Raw genomic sequence first — 16,238 nt, forward strand, 5'->3', positions numbered from 1 at the left:
GCTAAATAAATATGTTGTTGCAGAGTGTTATGATTGCTATTGTTGGGAGGGGACAATTTCCCCTTTCCTCTCTTGGTTCTTTTAACTAGTTGAATAATTAAAATGATATAAGCCAGGAGACATAAGGAGCTTCCCAAATGGCTCAGTGGTAAAGAATCCATCTATTAATGCAGGAGACACAGAAGATGCAGGTACAATACCTGGTCAGGAAGATCCCTTGGAAGAGGGAATGGCAACCCACTCCAGTATTCTTGCCTGGGAGATCCCATGCACAGTAGAGCCTGGTGGGCTATAGTCCATGGGGCTGCAAAGAGTTGGAGGGACTGAGTACACAAACACACACACACACACACACACATGACAGGAGAAAACTTTAAGTATTACTGGGAATCCACATAGCATGAAAGATTCCAAAAGCTGTCAGGCTAACTGAGATCTATGTCATCTTGGGCTCCAAAATCACTGCAGATGGTGACTGCAGCCATGAAATTAAAAGACACTTGCTCCTTGGAAGAAAAGCTATGGCTAACCTAGACAGCATATTAAAAAGCAGAGATATTACTTTGCTGACAAAGGTCCATTTAGTCAAAGCTATTGTTTTTCCAATAGTCATGTATGGATGTGAGAGTTGGACTATAAAGAAAGCTGAGCGCTGTAGAATCAATGCTTTTGAACTGTGGTGTTGGAGAAGACTCTTGAGAGTCCCTTGGACTGCAAGGAGGTCAAACCAGTCCATCCTAAAGGAGATCAGTCGTGAATATTTATTGGAAGGACTGATGCTGAAGCTGAAGCTCCAAAACTTTGGGTACCTGATACAAAGAGCTGACTCGTTGGAAAAGACCCTGATGCTGGGAAAGATTGAAGGCAGGAGGTGAAGGGGATGACAGAGGATGAGATGGCTGGATGGTATCACCGACTCGATGGACATGAGTTTGAGCAAGCTCCAGGAGTTGGTGATGAACAGGGAAGCCTGGTGTTTTGCAGTCCATGGGGTCGCAAAGAGTCAGACATGACTGAGCGACTGAACTGCACTGATGTCATCCCAAACTAAAAAGAAAGGGGTAGGAGTCTGGGACTTCAAAGGAAAATAATACAATTCACAGGAAAAGGAAAAAAAAAATCAAACATTTGGTAAACAAATGTTTTCTGGGCCATAAACAACAGGACACAGACAGGAATTTAACAAACAGACTTTGTTGGATTCTGTGAAAGGAAAGTAAAAATGGAGTCGGTATTGCCAAGAGAGCGCTCTAAAATGGAACCAGGAAGGTATTAAGGAAGTGTGACTTATGCACACTTATGTAACTTATGTCTCAGCCTGTTTCAGCCAGGAAGGACTCTGACCTTTTGACCTGATGAAGTCATCCAAACACCTGCCAGAAACTCAAGATACTAATTGGACCCTTCCCCTAAAATAACTTGTGACAGTATCTGTTTGTTGCACATTTACCCTAAAATGACTGATTCCTTAGGGACAAATATTTTCTGACTCTAAAGTCATCATAATTCTCACTAGGCCACTATGAGGTTGTTACCTCATAGCCTTTTTTTGGCTTTAACAATCCCTGACTCTTTTCCTTAGAACACTCTTTCAGGGTAACCTAAATCTGTGTCTCCTGAATTGCAATTCTTAAAACTCCAAATAAAGTCTTTCCTTATTTGCAGCTTCCTGTATTACTTTCTGGCTGACAGCACTTCTCTGTCTACAACAACTGGTTCACCATACACTACAATTATCTATGTTGATAGCTCCTTCCTGGAACAAGTCTTCTAATTCTTGTAGGCAGTGAGGGGGAAGCTCAAAGTTTCTTCCTGAGTCTTTTGGGGCTTGACTGTTTCCAGCTCAAAATAATTCATAAGATTAGTCCATATACTTATGGATTCTTATGGATATGCTTATTCTCTGCAGCTGTCACCACTGCAGAGAATAGAATAATAGGACAGAAATAAGACATCCTCCAGAATATTCAGAGAGCTCTTAACCAATTTTCTCTCAAAAAAGGATAACAGCTTCATCTTCTCAACAAAGGCTCTAATTACTAATTATGTTTATCACTGCAAATCAGTCTTGGCATTGTAATTCCTTTGAATTATCTCACGTTGTTCTATAGATATGAAGTTAAAAGGCATTAAAAAAAATCTTAGATCGAATGATGTAATCATATCAGAGCTTCTTGAATGGACCAAAGAAGTACCAACATTGTTTATTAGGGGAAAAAATGCCTCATGAATAAAATGATATTCTTCAAAAAAAAAGAAAAAAAATTCACATGCCAAAGTGGCACATTTTGGGGTGACTTGTTCTGAACTACTACACTATAGAAATAAACAGGGTTGTCCAGTAGAGAGTAACCCAGGGAAGCATCTTAGGAAGAGTGGTCAAGGAGACACATTTAAGAAGTGACATTTGAATGGAGATCTAGATGTGAGTAGGTAGCAATTCTGGTGACCCAGGGAGGAGAATTTTGAGCAGAGCAGCCAGTGCAGAGACAGACACAGAGGGGAGGTGTTTCAGACTAGAGGGTTTCTTGACCATATTATCATGCTCAGGTGCATGAAACCAAGTTCTAGGTATCTGTTTTGTAATGGGGGCAGTAATAGGGTTTACTGTTATTCCATCTACAACAATAATGGTATAGCAATAAACAAAAAAAAAACTTGTGACCTTCTTGCAAAAAAATTATTCATATTCTGAAAGTTACAAAAGGCCTCTGTTTCACATGTTAGCAGAAAAACAGAATTTAGAGCCAGAAGATGTATCAGATATCATCTAATCCAACTCTTCCTTTTAGAAATGAAAACAGGTCCAAAAAGATAAAAGTTTCAGGGTCACATGACTTGACAGCAGCAGAGCTGAGATTAGAACTCCAAATTTGAGACCCACGTGTTTTCCTTAAGAGTAACAGATGAAATATTTGTAATTGGAAGGCACTCAATCGACTTGCATTAAATATTTGTCTTGAAAACGATAAACCTGATCTTCCTCCTCTTAAATTCCTCCCATTTCGTTTTCTATTTAGCTTGAAGTTCTCCCAAATTCGGCTATTAAAAAACTTGACTAAACTGTTCACCCCTTGATTTGAACGTGCAAGCAGACTGTGAAACACCTTTTGGCCACCAGAGGGAACTGAAGGCTGCTGCTCGGAGTAAATCTCGTTTCTGCACCCAAGTTCTGAGTAGCCTAAAATCTCTGCGGCTGAATATGGGGAGGCAGAGTTGGAAGCAGGAAGCGGACGCAGGGCTTTGGCTCACATACCTGTAGCTCCCACCTGCTCACTTGACCAGCCCAGGGCAGCTGAGGGAAGTTACCTTACCTTTGTTGAACATCTCAGCCTCAGAGACCAGATTTACAAGGCTTACGGAGTTGACAGGGCCAGGCTTACTAGTGACAAACGCCTGCAGCAGCACTACCACGCAGCATATATAACAACGATGAAAATTTGGGTTTGAGGCCACGCCAAGGAGATGTGGACTCACTCCGGGGATATGTGACTTTAGTTTACAATTATAAAGAACGCAGATCAGGTGTTATGAGGTTACTTATTAATTCCCAAGAGTATCAGAAAGAGGAATCACTCTAGAATAGACTGTAGGAGGAGAAAAAGGAAATGCCACTTACATGGGAGGAGGGCCAGCAAGGGGAAGACATTTATGAAACCACTGCCCCCGAGCCTGATGAGTTAGGTCCACAGCTGGCTCCTATGCTAAGTTGCTTCAGTTGTGTCCGACTCTTTGCGACCCTGTGGGCGGTAGCTCACCAGGCTCCTCTGTCCATGGGATTCACCAGGCGCGAATACTGGAGTAGGTTGCCATTTCCTTCTCCAGGGTATCCTTCCAACCAGGGAGGAACCAGCGTCTCTTATGTTTCATGCATTGGCAGGTGTGTCTTTACCACTAGCGCCGTCTGGGAAGCCATAACTGGCTTCGATGAATTCAAATAAGTGCATGGAACCCTGACAATACCAAAGTGTCTCTATCTGAGAGTCTCCAACGCCAGGATTAGTTTACAAAAACAGTCTAAATTGGGGGCTTCTGTTCTTCTCTCTGGGACCTTTTGCTGCCCTTCAGAGCCTACAGAGAAGTAAACGGAAAGGAGGAGCGTAAGTAGGAAGCGCAGCAATCCCTCTCCGATATCAGGTAGTCATAACCAAAGGTATTAAAAGAAGGCGTACATATGAAAAGGCTGGTCCTTTCCTAGTAGTATGACTTAGGCAAGTTGCTTAATTTCTCTCAGTCTCCGTTTTATCAGGCATCGAAGAAACCCCTATTCAGGACCATTTCCCAATCCTCACGGCGGCGGGGGCGGAGTGACAGGGAAGTGGATAACCCGTCAGTTCCAGCAAGCGGAGGAGCCCGCCGAGGGACACGCCCCCTCCGCCCTCCACCCGCGGGCTCCGATTGGTCCCCTTCGAAGGGGGCGGGGCCCGACTCTGGGCTATGCTTGGGTCGGGCAGGCAGCCGCGCTCCCAACTCTCGTTGGGGTCAGCGTCATGGCGGGTTGTGCCTGCGGATTCGTGCGCGCAGTGCTCGCCTTTCTGCTGGCGCCCGCGCTGGTGACTCTACTGGTGGCACCGGCGCGAGGCCGGGGCGGCCGGGGCCACGGGGACTGGGACGCCGCCGAGCTGCTGCTGCCGCCGCTGCCGCCCCGGGAGAATGCGGCGCTCGTGGCTCGCTTCGTGACGAACCTCTGTGACTGGGGCGCACTGGCCACCATCTCAACGCAGGAGGGGGTGCGCGGCCGGCCCTTTGCCGACGTCTTATCGCTCAGCGATGGGCCCCCGGGCAAGGGCAGCGGCGTGCCCTACTTCTACCTGAGCCCGCTGCAGCAGTCGGTGGGCGACCTGCAGGTGAGCCGGAGGGGCAGTGTGGCTTCGCGGGGCTGGAGCGCGAGCCTTTCGACTACCGCTTAAATTCTGCCTGGAAAGGAGAGCCGGCCTCGTAGAGATGAGTTTGAACTCAGCCCAAACCTCTGGATCTTCTCTCCTGCGCTGGCTAGGCGTGCATTGCAGCTTTCCAATTGTTGGGCAACTACATACCAAGAATTGCCCACACGTCCTTGTCACCGTGCCACGCACTTGGGGTGTATTCTTTACCAGCACCTGGAGGACTTCTCACCTGAGTCGTCTTGGGGCACGGTGTCTCATTAACTGGGTTTTTATTATTAAAAGTTCTAGGCCTCAGGTGCACATCAGCCTCCCACGTAGGGAGCAGACCGGACTGGAGAACTAGGTCCTCACCCTTTGTCCACCTTTTGGGGCAGAGCCAAGTTAACACGTCTCCGGTGGATTTCCTCACCCTTTGTCCACCTTTTGGGGCAGAGCCAAGTTAACACGTCTCCGGTGGATTTCTGATGCGTCGAGTGGTATCACAACCTGGAAACTAGAGCTATGCTGAGTCCAGGGATGGAGCAAGATTTGGGGAAAGTTCCTTTTGACAAAAGATACCTAGATTTGAGGTTAACATTGTTTATGGGTGGTATTGAAAGAAACCTGTATTTGATGAGGCACTTGTGTGCCAGGATGACCTTTCCCTTCATCTTCCACTCATTCTGTCTTTTAATCACTCTTTGAGGTGGCTGTTACCACCCTGGTTCTGCAGATAAAGAATTTGCCCTAAGCCCAGTGGCCACACTGGAATTTCATGCCAGATTTGTTGCCTTCAAAACTCAAGTCATGAACTGGTGGTCCATGAGCTGAGTATGTCCCACAGATGGGTTTTCTTTGGCTCACGCAGAGTTCTGTTTTGTTTTTAATAAATTTGTATTAGTTACCAACATTCAAAAATGGAGCTTGCAGTTAGAAGCCTAAATTCCTAACTTGTTGAAAAATGGGAAGATCTATGACACTGGGAGCCTGCATACTCTGAGCTAACCCTCCTTTAGTTAGGGTATATACATCCCTGTTCCTCCATTTTCTTATTCCCAGTCACCCACTCCACTCCCTTAGACATTTGCTCAGAGCAAGTTCATTTCAGTTTCATCAGTGATGGTCCATCTTGGCTTCAAATACAGTCACCTGGAAAGACTTTAAAAGTGCAATTCCAAAGCATTTTACTAAAAACATTTTATTATAAAACAACCCCCCAAATCCCTCCTGATGCTTCTAATGTTGGGATACACTATTATATTTAAACTTTTGCTGATATTATCTTCCTCATTTCAGGAAATGAGTAAACTCACACTCAGGTGCAGAGACTCAATTGTGACTAGTCAGCTAATGGCTGTCAGGTGGAACTCAAGTCTAGTCTTTGACATCTCTAGAAAATGACAGTGATGAGGCACTTACCCAGGATTTCAGATCTGTGATGGCAGTGAAAAGGCATGGCCACCTCAGCATCAGTCTGACTCTGATTCTGTCGATTAACCAGTCAAAGTTGGTTTCTGCTTTCCATTTTTTCTCCTCCTCCTAACCCATCTTCTTCTGACTATTTCTATCCACCCTACCCACCCGAATAACATGAACAAAATACCACTCAGCATTGCCCTCTGCCCAGAAACCTCTAACAACATCTGGCAACTTAGACCTGCATAAGATTAACCTGGGTGTTTGTTAAAAATGCAAATACCTGGGATGGGAATGGAACCAAGAAATCCGCATTTTAACACGCTCTCCAGAAAGGTGGTTCTTGGAAAGCCCTGACAGATGCCAGCCTATAAAATACAGTTTTGACTCCTTGGCTTGGAATTGAGGCCCTTACTACCCACAGCCCTCTACCTCTCACTACTGTGTCCCTAACCCCTTCCCCTCAGAAAGCTTGCTTTCATGCAAATTGGGTTTTCACTACTCACAGTCTTGTTGTATACTTTCCCCATTCTGTGTTTTTGCAGTTGCAATGCCCTTTGCCTTTAATACATGTTTTCACTTTTGTGCTGATTTTGACTATCTTACAAGGCTCCCTGGAGTTTCCATATCACTCCAGGTTGCTGATATCTCCTTACACTGAACTTCAAATATGCTTACCTGTATCATTTGCTTGGCAGTGAGTTATGTGCTGCCTTTTGACCTCTTCTATGTCTTTGTTTTGCATTTTTAAACTTTGTTTATGTTTGACTTTTCAACCAGATTATAAACTCACAGAGAAGGGAAAGACCTTGTCTGAGTCTCCCTGTTCCCTATTTTTGGTCTCCCTAGAGCCTTGCCTAATAGGTTTTGCTGACAGCAGATTTTTGGCCTAATAATTCCAAAGAGATCTCTTTATTGCTCACTGTTTTGATGGGTCACTCTGAGATGGCAAAATCCCCCACACAAGACATTTGAGGTTTAAAACACTAAATGTAGCATGTGAATTTTGCTGTAATCTGTCAACAAGCCTTTTATGAAGCTGATTTCTGAATAAGAAAGAATTAGGAATTTTGCTTATATCACATTTTTAATTTACGAATTCTCTTACTGGTAGAACAGGAGTGAACAACTCCTCCAATTTTGAAATCACATGACAGTTTCTGCTAGCATAAGATAACCAAGAAGCATGATTCAGCAACTTTCTTGCTTAAATTGTTCAGTTAGCTAGTTGAACCACTGTGGTATTTTTATGCATTAGTTTCACATTAGTCTAATCCTTTACCTCTTTCAGTGAAGGTTGGAGATCAGCCTTGTATTTGGGTGGTAATGTAGTTATAATTCCTCTGGTAAGTATGGGACAAATTAGGAGTCTAAGAAAAAGAAAAGTGTTTAACATAATTCTTACCGAGTTAGTTACTTAAAATATGAAACAACGTCCAACACACTTTTTTGGAGAGAGGATAAAGATCAATCTCTATCCAAGTAGTATTTTCCCAAGTGGAAGGTGGTATTTTCCAATTCATTGTTTCATGAAAGAATGGTCAAGTTCTGGGGACAATGTGTATGCAACTTGTGAAATTTATTACCTCTCAGAGACAATATTTCACATGAGAGGTCTTCATTTTCTCTCTACAGGAGAATCCATATGCTACATTGACCATGTCTTTGGCAGAGACTAATTTCTGCAGGAAATATGGATTTGATCCCCAGAGTCCCCTCTGTGCTCACATAATACTATCAGGAACTGTTATCAAGGTAAATATCATGTAAGAACAGATACTGGTTTTGGAAGATCATTATGTTATTAACAGTGAAGGAAGACATATTTTGAGAATAAAATAAAATTTGTGATTGAGGTACAGAGTTAGAATATATTCTAATATGTAAAGTAATTTCATAAAAACTAAAGGTTTTAATTGGTTACTTTCATGTAGGTGTTCAATAAGATATTGAACTATTCAATTGAGCAGATAGATGTTCAATAAGAAAAAGGAACTATTTTTAAAAGCTGAGCAGATGTAACAGCTATTAGGCTCCTATATAAGGAACATCTGCTCAAAGTTCATACTCCTGACCATGTTGTACACTGTACAGTATTTCCCATGTTTGGATTCCTTGTCTCCATATTTAACAGTGGCTTAGAGCAGAAAGCAGATTAAGTATATTAAAAGGGGAGTATGCACAAATCAGTACACACAAATCCCTTCATTCCTATACACTAAAAATGAAAAATCAGAAAGAGAAATTAAGGAATCAATCCCATTCACCATTGCAACAATACAGAATAAAATACCTAGAAATAAACCTACTTGAGAGAAAAGAACCATATACAGAAAACTATAAGACATTGATGAAAGAAATCAAAGATGACATAAACAGATAGAGAGATATGTCAAGTTCTTGGATCAAAAGAATCAATATTGTGAAAATGACTAAGCAATCTATAGATTTAGTGTAATCCCAATCAAATTACCAGTGGCATTTTTCATAGAACTAGAATAAAAAAATTTCACAATTTGTATGGAAATGCAAAAGACCATAAATAGCCAAAGCAACCTTGAGAAATAAAAATAGAGCTGGAGGAATCAATCGTCTTGATTTCAGACTATACTGCAAATCTACAGTCATCAAGACAGTATGGTACTGCCACAAAAACAGAAATATAGACCAATGGAACAAGATAGCCCAGAGATAAGCCTACACGTCTATGGGCACCTTATCTTTGGCAAAGGAGGCAGAATTATACGATGGAAAAAAGATAGTCTTCTCAAGAAGTGGTGCTGGAAAAACTGGACAGCTACATGAAAAAGAATGAAATTAGAACACTTCCTAACACCATACTCAAAGATAAACTCAAAATGGATTAAAGATGACCAGAAACTATAAAACTCTTAGAGGAAGACATAGGCAGAACATTCTTTGATATAAATCACAGTAAGATCTTCTATGATTATCTCCTAGAATAATGGAAATAGCAAAAATGGACAAATGAAATCTAATTAAACTTAAAAGCTTTTGCATAGCAAAAGAAACCATAAACAAGATGAAAAGACAACCATCAGAATGGGAGAAAACAATTGCAAATGAAGCAACTGACAAAGGATTACTCTCCAGAATACACAAGCAGTTCATGCAGCTCAACAACAGAAAAACAAAAACCCAATAAAACAATGGGCAGAAGACCTAAACAGACATTTCTCCAAAGAAGACATCCAGATGGCTAATAAACACAGGAAAACATGCTCAACGTTGCTTATTATTAGAGAAATGCAAGTCAAAATTAAATGAGGTATGACCTCACACCAATTAGAATGACCACCATCAAAAAATCTACAAACAATAAATGCTAAAGAGGATGTGGAAAAAAGGGAACCCTCTTGCATTGTTGGTGGGAATGTAGATTGACAACAGCCACTGTGGAGAACAGTATGGTGATTTCTTTAAAAACTAGGAATAAAACTACCGTATGACCTAACAATCCCACTACTGGGCATATACCCTAAGAAAACCATAATTGGAAAAGACACGTACCCCAGTGTTCATTGTAGCACTATTTACAATAGCCAGGACATGGAAGCAACCTAGATGTCCACTGATAGATGAAAGGATAAAGAAGATGTACGTATATACAATGGAGTATTAGTCATAAAAAGGAATGAGTTTGAGTCAGTTCTAGTGAGGTATATGAACCTAGAGCCTGTTATACAAAATGAAGTAAGTCAGAGGAAAATGTTGTACATTAATGCATATATATGGAATCTAGAAAAATGGTACTGGTGAACCTATTTGCAGGGCAGCAAAAGAGACTCAGACATAGAGCACAGGCTTATGGACGCAGAGGGGGAAGTAGAGGGTGGGATAAATTGAGAGAGTAGCATCGGCATATATATGACCATGTGTAAAACAGAGAGCCAATAGGAACTCGCTGTATAGCACAGGGAGCTCAGCCTGATGCTCTGTGACACCTGGAGGGGTGGGGTGGAGGTTCATGAGGGAGGGGACATACGTGTACCTATGGCTGATTCATGTTCATGTATGGCAGAAAGCAACACAACACTGTAAAGCAACTAATCCTCTAATTAAAAATAAATTTTAAAAATCGAAGACGACAGTATCTATATTAAAAACTAGAAGTAAATTTAGATAGTGGGGGGTGAGTGCTAGAGAGAAGAGGTTAAATAAAACAGTGGGAAGGGCAAAGGGCAAGGTGTCATGAGGACTGATCTGATTGCTAAGCCAGTAGGCAGACGTCTTGACCTTGTCAGTCATGAATACCTCAGATGGGTTTTAATCATGGTCTCAAAATTCTGTGTGGCTGCATTTCTGGAGCTGAGTGTTCTTCAGTGGTCAGAGAGAGGAGGAGGGCAGCAGATGCACTTGAGTTCCACTGTGCTTCTTCTAAAGACTTCCATCCTTTATGTGCGCCCGTCTACGTGTTTAACATACGCCTGCTGTGGGATGAAAGTGCTAATGTCACACAGCATAAGCACCAGCAGTATTTTATTATAGTACTTTGTGCCAACTACTCTGATAGCTCAAAATTGCTATTTCACAGTGAAAACTGGTACTCATGATGTTCTCCCACTTCATTATAGTACATGTTATCACCAACATTTGAAATCTCCATTGTTCTCTGCATTTCTTCAAGCTTCTTTTACTGCTTAAGGTCAAACTTTGTAGTAGATGTTAAAAGTGCTCAGCACAAAGGGAAAAAAAGGCGAGAAAAAATGACTACTATGTGTAGTGATGAACGTTTTAACTAAACTTGTGATTATTTTGCAGGGTATGCATATATCAAATCTTTATATGGTATACACCTAAAACTAATACAGAGTTATAAGTCAATTATTGATCAATAATTAATTTTAGAAATAAAAATTTTAAAAATCAGGATTTATAACTAAATAAACTCTTTAGGGTTTGTGGAATGCTAGAATCACACATTCTTAACAGCCAAGAAAACAAAATGTTATTGCTATGAGTAGGTTTATTTTATATATGTCTTTTAGGTGAGTGAAACAGAAATGGATGTTGCAAAGAATTCGTTATTCATTCGACACCCTGAGATGAAAACCTGGCCATCCAGCCATAATTGGTTCTTCGCTAAGTTGAATATAACCAATATCTGGGTCCTGGACTACTTTGGTGGACCGAAAATAGTGACACCTGCAGAATATTATAACGCCACATCTCAGTAAGCATTTACACACCTTCCATCTTTCTAATATTGCAGCCCTTATCAGTGGTCCTCAATCTTCTAAAGCAAAGGGGTCTTAACCATTTCCTGTACCATGGATCATTTTGGCAAGCTGGTAAGGCCTACGACTCCCCTAGGAATAGTATTTTTAATACGTAAAGTACATAAGATTACAAAAGAAACCAACTATATGGAAATACATTTATAAAAATATTTTATAAAATGTGGGGTATATAAAATATAGGATATATAGTAATATGTTGGCTTTTTAATGAATACATTAAATAGTAAGTTCCAGTAGAGAGTCCATAACCTTTCTGTACTTTCAGAGTAGTAAGAACTGAATATTTTAAGACATCAGCAGCAACAGTGCCGTGATATGAAAGTATCTGTAATTTCTATATTTCTGTTAGTGGCCATCACAGGTACACTGTCACCACTTAGTTTATTGCCTACATTCATCATTAAAGAGAATAATACGTTTCAGTTAGAACTTAATGAGAATGAAAACCTCTTTCCATCCCAGTTTTTCCCCATCACAGACACCCTGAACTCTATCTACAAGCTAGGACATCAGGTGGAGACTATATATTTTTTTTTTTGCCTGCGCCCCATGGCTTGCAGTATCTTAGTTCCCTTATCAGGGTTTGAACCTGGGCCACAACAGAGAAAGAGCTGAGTCCTAACCACTGGGAAACCAAGAATTCCCAAGACCCTATCTTAGGTCTGTGCTTGTGGAGCCTAGTTCTGACCCATGATGGCATTTTCTCATGAGAGTCAGACCCGGGTAATTTACCCAACATGAAGGATTCACATGCAGTCTGAGCATGTGACCCAGATCCTCAGGCCCTGGTCCTGTTGTGCCTGTGGGAGTGTGTGGTATATCCTGCCAGGAAATGGACATTTGGAGGGAAGGAGCAATCAGAGAGAATGAAAGAGAAGAACATAACCTGAAGATGGGAAAGGGTGGGAAAGAAGGGTGTGATCAAGTTTTTTGAAATTAGGTTAGGGTTCAAATGAAGGAATAGAAGGGACTGGTACTTTTCCCAGGCAGCACGGGTCACGCTGGCCTGTCGGGCAGCCTCAAGGCCTCGCGGATGGTGATGACAGTAACAGCAGCAATAACAGCGGTAGCAGTGGCGTCTGGTGGGCATTGTTGGCTGGTGCTAACTGGCGGCTTCCCGTGTCTGAACTCACTCAACTCTCACCGCAGTCCTTTGAGTTAGGTAGTCATTTTTTCTTTTCTTTTCTTTTTTTTTCTGGATGAAGAGCTGATGCACAGAAAAGTCAGAAACTTGCTTAAAGTTTTAGGAGGCAATAGTTCTGGGATTCAAAGCCCAGCATTCTAGCTCCAGAACCTTCACCTTGTTTCTAAAGGAGGTTTTGCTGCCCCCCTGGTCACATCGCGGGCAGCTGGCCAGGCTCCAATTCCAGTGTAATTTAAACACTTTCTGCTTGTGACAGACTGGCTGCTATTTGTGGAGGTGAGCGTGTCCATGCTAAGCTAGACTTTGTAGTTTGCAGCTCAGGTTTGGGCTTAAATTCTCAGCATTCATTTATTCTGCCTTATTATATTGTATAACAGATCTGTTGGTGAACCATTGCCTTTCCATCGTGACTGTAAATCTCTTCACAGCAAAACTCAAGTTTTAGTTTTGGTTTTTCATTCCAAACAGAACCTAGTGCATGGCACAGAGTAGGTGTGTAATAAACACTGGCTACTTGTCAGGCTGATCTTTTGAGACAGATTCTTGACTGTTGTTTGAATAAAGAATCTAACAACAACAAAAACGAATCAAACAGTCATGGCATTTATTCTGCTGTTGTGCCTGCAGGAGAAGAGGTCCAGGCCAGTGATTGTGCTCTGGACCTGAAAGCCATCTTTTCAGGAAGGAGGACAGAGGCAGCAATTATAACATTATGGCTGGGCAACAAATTATCAAGGAGGATGGTCAGTAAGATGACAGGCCCACTCTTCAAGGTTAAAGTTCATTTTTATAGGACATAAAAGTCTCTGAAGTACAGTTATCTTTGTCTAAATTACATGCCTGAGGGCAATGTTTGCTTTAATAACAAAGTAAAATTGGAAAAGAAAACCCATAAGTCTGCACATTGAATAAGTCAATGAAAAAGATAAATTTGAGGTTTCTACTTTATTAACATGGATGAGTGGGCCTTTTCTGCAGCTTGGAGATAAGAGGGAGCATTTTTCCCTGTCCTTGTGAGAGGAGGGCAGAAGAGTAGCCCAGGGTGTGACCCCTCCTGAGACAGGATGCGAGAATCCTAGGAATGGGCACTGCCTTGAATGTGACCTGGAACAGATGCTTCTGACTTCCACCCATTTCAGAGTCCCGGACTGGGTCCCCCACGTTTCCACCCACCAGGTCTGCCAGCAGGACTGTTTAGTAGCCCAAGAGAGTGTACAATAGTCCTTGTCTTGCTAGACTTGTATTGAATGGAAGGTGGTAATGTTTACCAGAAGTATTTGTAGATGTGGTTGGGTAAGCAATTCTCATAAGTATCAGCAATTGCCTCCTCTCAGTTAAGGCTGAGCAGCAGGCCTCTGGGGAAAGACGGAGGTAATGAGAGGTCAATGGATTGCAAACGTGCCCGCCCTTACCTGGAGATGGATTTCCTGATGGAAATCCGTGGTCAGGGCTACAACGGGAAAATGGATCACGGTCACCTCCCTGGCTGAGTGCTGGAAAACTGCTGCTCTTTTGCTCTAATGTTTGGGACCCCCTTCTGTCTCATCTGTCTTTTAACTCTTCCGATAATCTTGAATGAGATGGTCACAGTAGCCACAGCTGCTGATCAGCGTTTTGTCCTGGCAGTGCTTGCTAAAGTGCGTCAGCATCATACTTGGAGAGGTGGGATGAGAGCTGAGATGAAGACCCTAGGCCTGACCCTAAACCAGGACTCATTTTAGTAGTGAATTTTTTGCATTTTAGGAATCTCAGATTTTTCTTTACTACACTAAGTGGCCTAAATTAACTTGAGATCTTAAAAACTTTTAGATCAGAAGTGTTTCTAGCCCTTCCCAAGAATGAGTTAACTTCTGATTTGTCAGTTTAATGAAATAATTTTTCTTCCTCTCTCTTCCCCTCTCTAGGTGAAGCAGCATATGGCGAATTTAACCTCATGTGTGAAATTTCTGAGGAAGTTTCACGTAGATCTGAAGCACTTATTGTTTTTCTATGGAAAGTTTGCCAGAAGATTAGCCAGTTTTCTTTCTTTGCTTGCTTGCTTACAGGGTTGAGTTGGATTATTACTGGATTTCTTGGAGGATGAGATTGTTGGATATATTATATATTTTTTCATATTTTGAAGCCATTTTCAGAGAGACATGTCTTTATGATCAGCATTTTATTCCATTAATTCCAAATAGTTTGCCAACAGTGCTCCTTGAAGAGGAAGAGTTACCAGTTTTAGATTGACCATTGGCATTCGGAAGTACTCAAGTATGTGTTCTTAATTCCTGAAAACCCGCTGTGCTGGGGAGAGGGCCACGCCCCCACAGCTGCTGCCTGCGTCTGTATTAAGGGCTCCTATTACAGTGCACCTGGATAAATCTTGCCAAGACAAACAAACAATGATGAAACACAAGTGGAGCGTCCCACTCGTGGTCCACTTACGTTTGACAGTCCTGGGTGTTGTTAATCCAACACAAGGCAAAACTATCTCTTATACAGAACATAAAAAAAAAAATACTCTTCAAGTCTAAAGTGATAAATATCTAGAACAAAGGATGATAAAACTTCCTTAATTTGACTTAATAAAGGAAGTTCATAAAATTTTCTGAATTTGATTTCCCCAGCTAAGTGGACACTGTGTAATTAGTTTCTTCTACTCAAAATACTTACACACAAGCACATTTTTTTTTTTCATCCCAAAAGGGGATTATGAAATAAAAAGATGGGGGGGGCATTTTATGTGTAAGTTATTTCTGGTGTTCTTTTATAACATTTTTTAACATCAACCTGGACATGGACTAGGTTCAACCAGATCCAAAATCCATCTTCCAACTCTCTCAATAATGGCCCAAGCCTTTTTCAACTTCTTCAGATCTCTAAGGGGCTTCTAATGCTGTTACTGCCTAAGTCAGGTCATCAGAGGGGGGACAACATGGTTTAAAAAATCACATCTCTTCAGAAGGGGAGAAACTTTGCTTTTATTACCTATAGACAGGATTTTAGAAGACTCTACGAGATCCTTTATAAGAGGTGTGTCAGGAATCAAGCAACTGAATCCTTAAATGGCTAAGAGAAAGGAAGTTGAATATGAGTTTGAAACTACAAAATGAACTTACCTGCAATCCAGCAAACAGCTTCTCTTTAAGAAAAATGATGTGTCTTAAACTTGGTGGAGAAGGTTTCTTACTCAAAGCATTAATAATAAAAAGCATTATTTTCATGAAATGTGTCATATTTATTTTCTTACACAGAGATGGTAATATTTATTGCACTTTTTTTCATTGTCCACTGCCGAAATCCCTTTGTGTTTTTATTTTAGCAGGTTGGTAAATTAACTTCTGGCTGATTTAAAGCTTAAAGTGAATAACGTGACCCTTTCCTATTGGTAAACGATTCATTGTGTCTTAAAATTTGGAGGTCTGCCAGACTGCAGTCTTTGTCAAGGGTCTTTCCTCAGGGCCTTGGGTGGCAAGGTAACTTGTGATAGAATTAAATTGAGAGTATCTATCTGTATTTTCCCTTTACTCAGTTATTGTGAAATTTCTCTTCATCATTTGGTACCATGTA

The 16,238-nt window shown here is 41.5% G+C and overlaps 1 protein-coding gene across 3 annotated transcripts; it reads left to right on the forward strand.

The window, feature by feature from the left end:
* The first annotated feature begins 4,429 nt into the window (after positions 1-4,429).
* On the forward strand, positions 4,430-15,896 carry CREG1 (cellular repressor of E1A stimulated genes 1). 3 transcript variants are annotated; one of them, XM_019986420.2, is made up of 4 exons: positions 4,438-4,847; positions 7,917-8,036; positions 11,291-11,475; positions 14,591-15,896. In XM_019986420.2, the coding sequence occupies exons 1-4, from the start codon at positions 4,491-4,493 to the stop codon at positions 14,592-14,594; spliced, it is 666 nt and encodes a 221-aa protein (XP_019841979.2). In that variant the 5' UTR covers positions 4,438-4,490; the 3' UTR covers positions 14,595-15,896. The 3 variants fall into 3 exon arrangements, with proteins under 3 accessions (XP_019841983.2, XP_070638463.1, XP_019841979.2); XM_019986424.2 differs by lacking the exon at positions 11,291-11,475 and having other exon boundaries at positions 4,430-4,847; XM_070782362.1 differs by lacking the exon at positions 14,591-15,896 and having other exon boundaries at positions 4,434-4,847; positions 11,291-11,479.
* Positions 15,897-16,238: the final 342 nt, after the last annotated feature.

Source organism: Bos indicus, chromosome 3, assembly GCF_029378745.1.
Source record: "Bos indicus isolate NIAB-ARS_2022 breed Sahiwal x Tharparkar chromosome 3, NIAB-ARS_B.indTharparkar_mat_pri_1.0, whole genome shotgun sequence".
Taxonomy (NCBI): Eukaryota; Metazoa; Chordata; class Mammalia; order Artiodactyla; family Bovidae; genus Bos; species Bos indicus.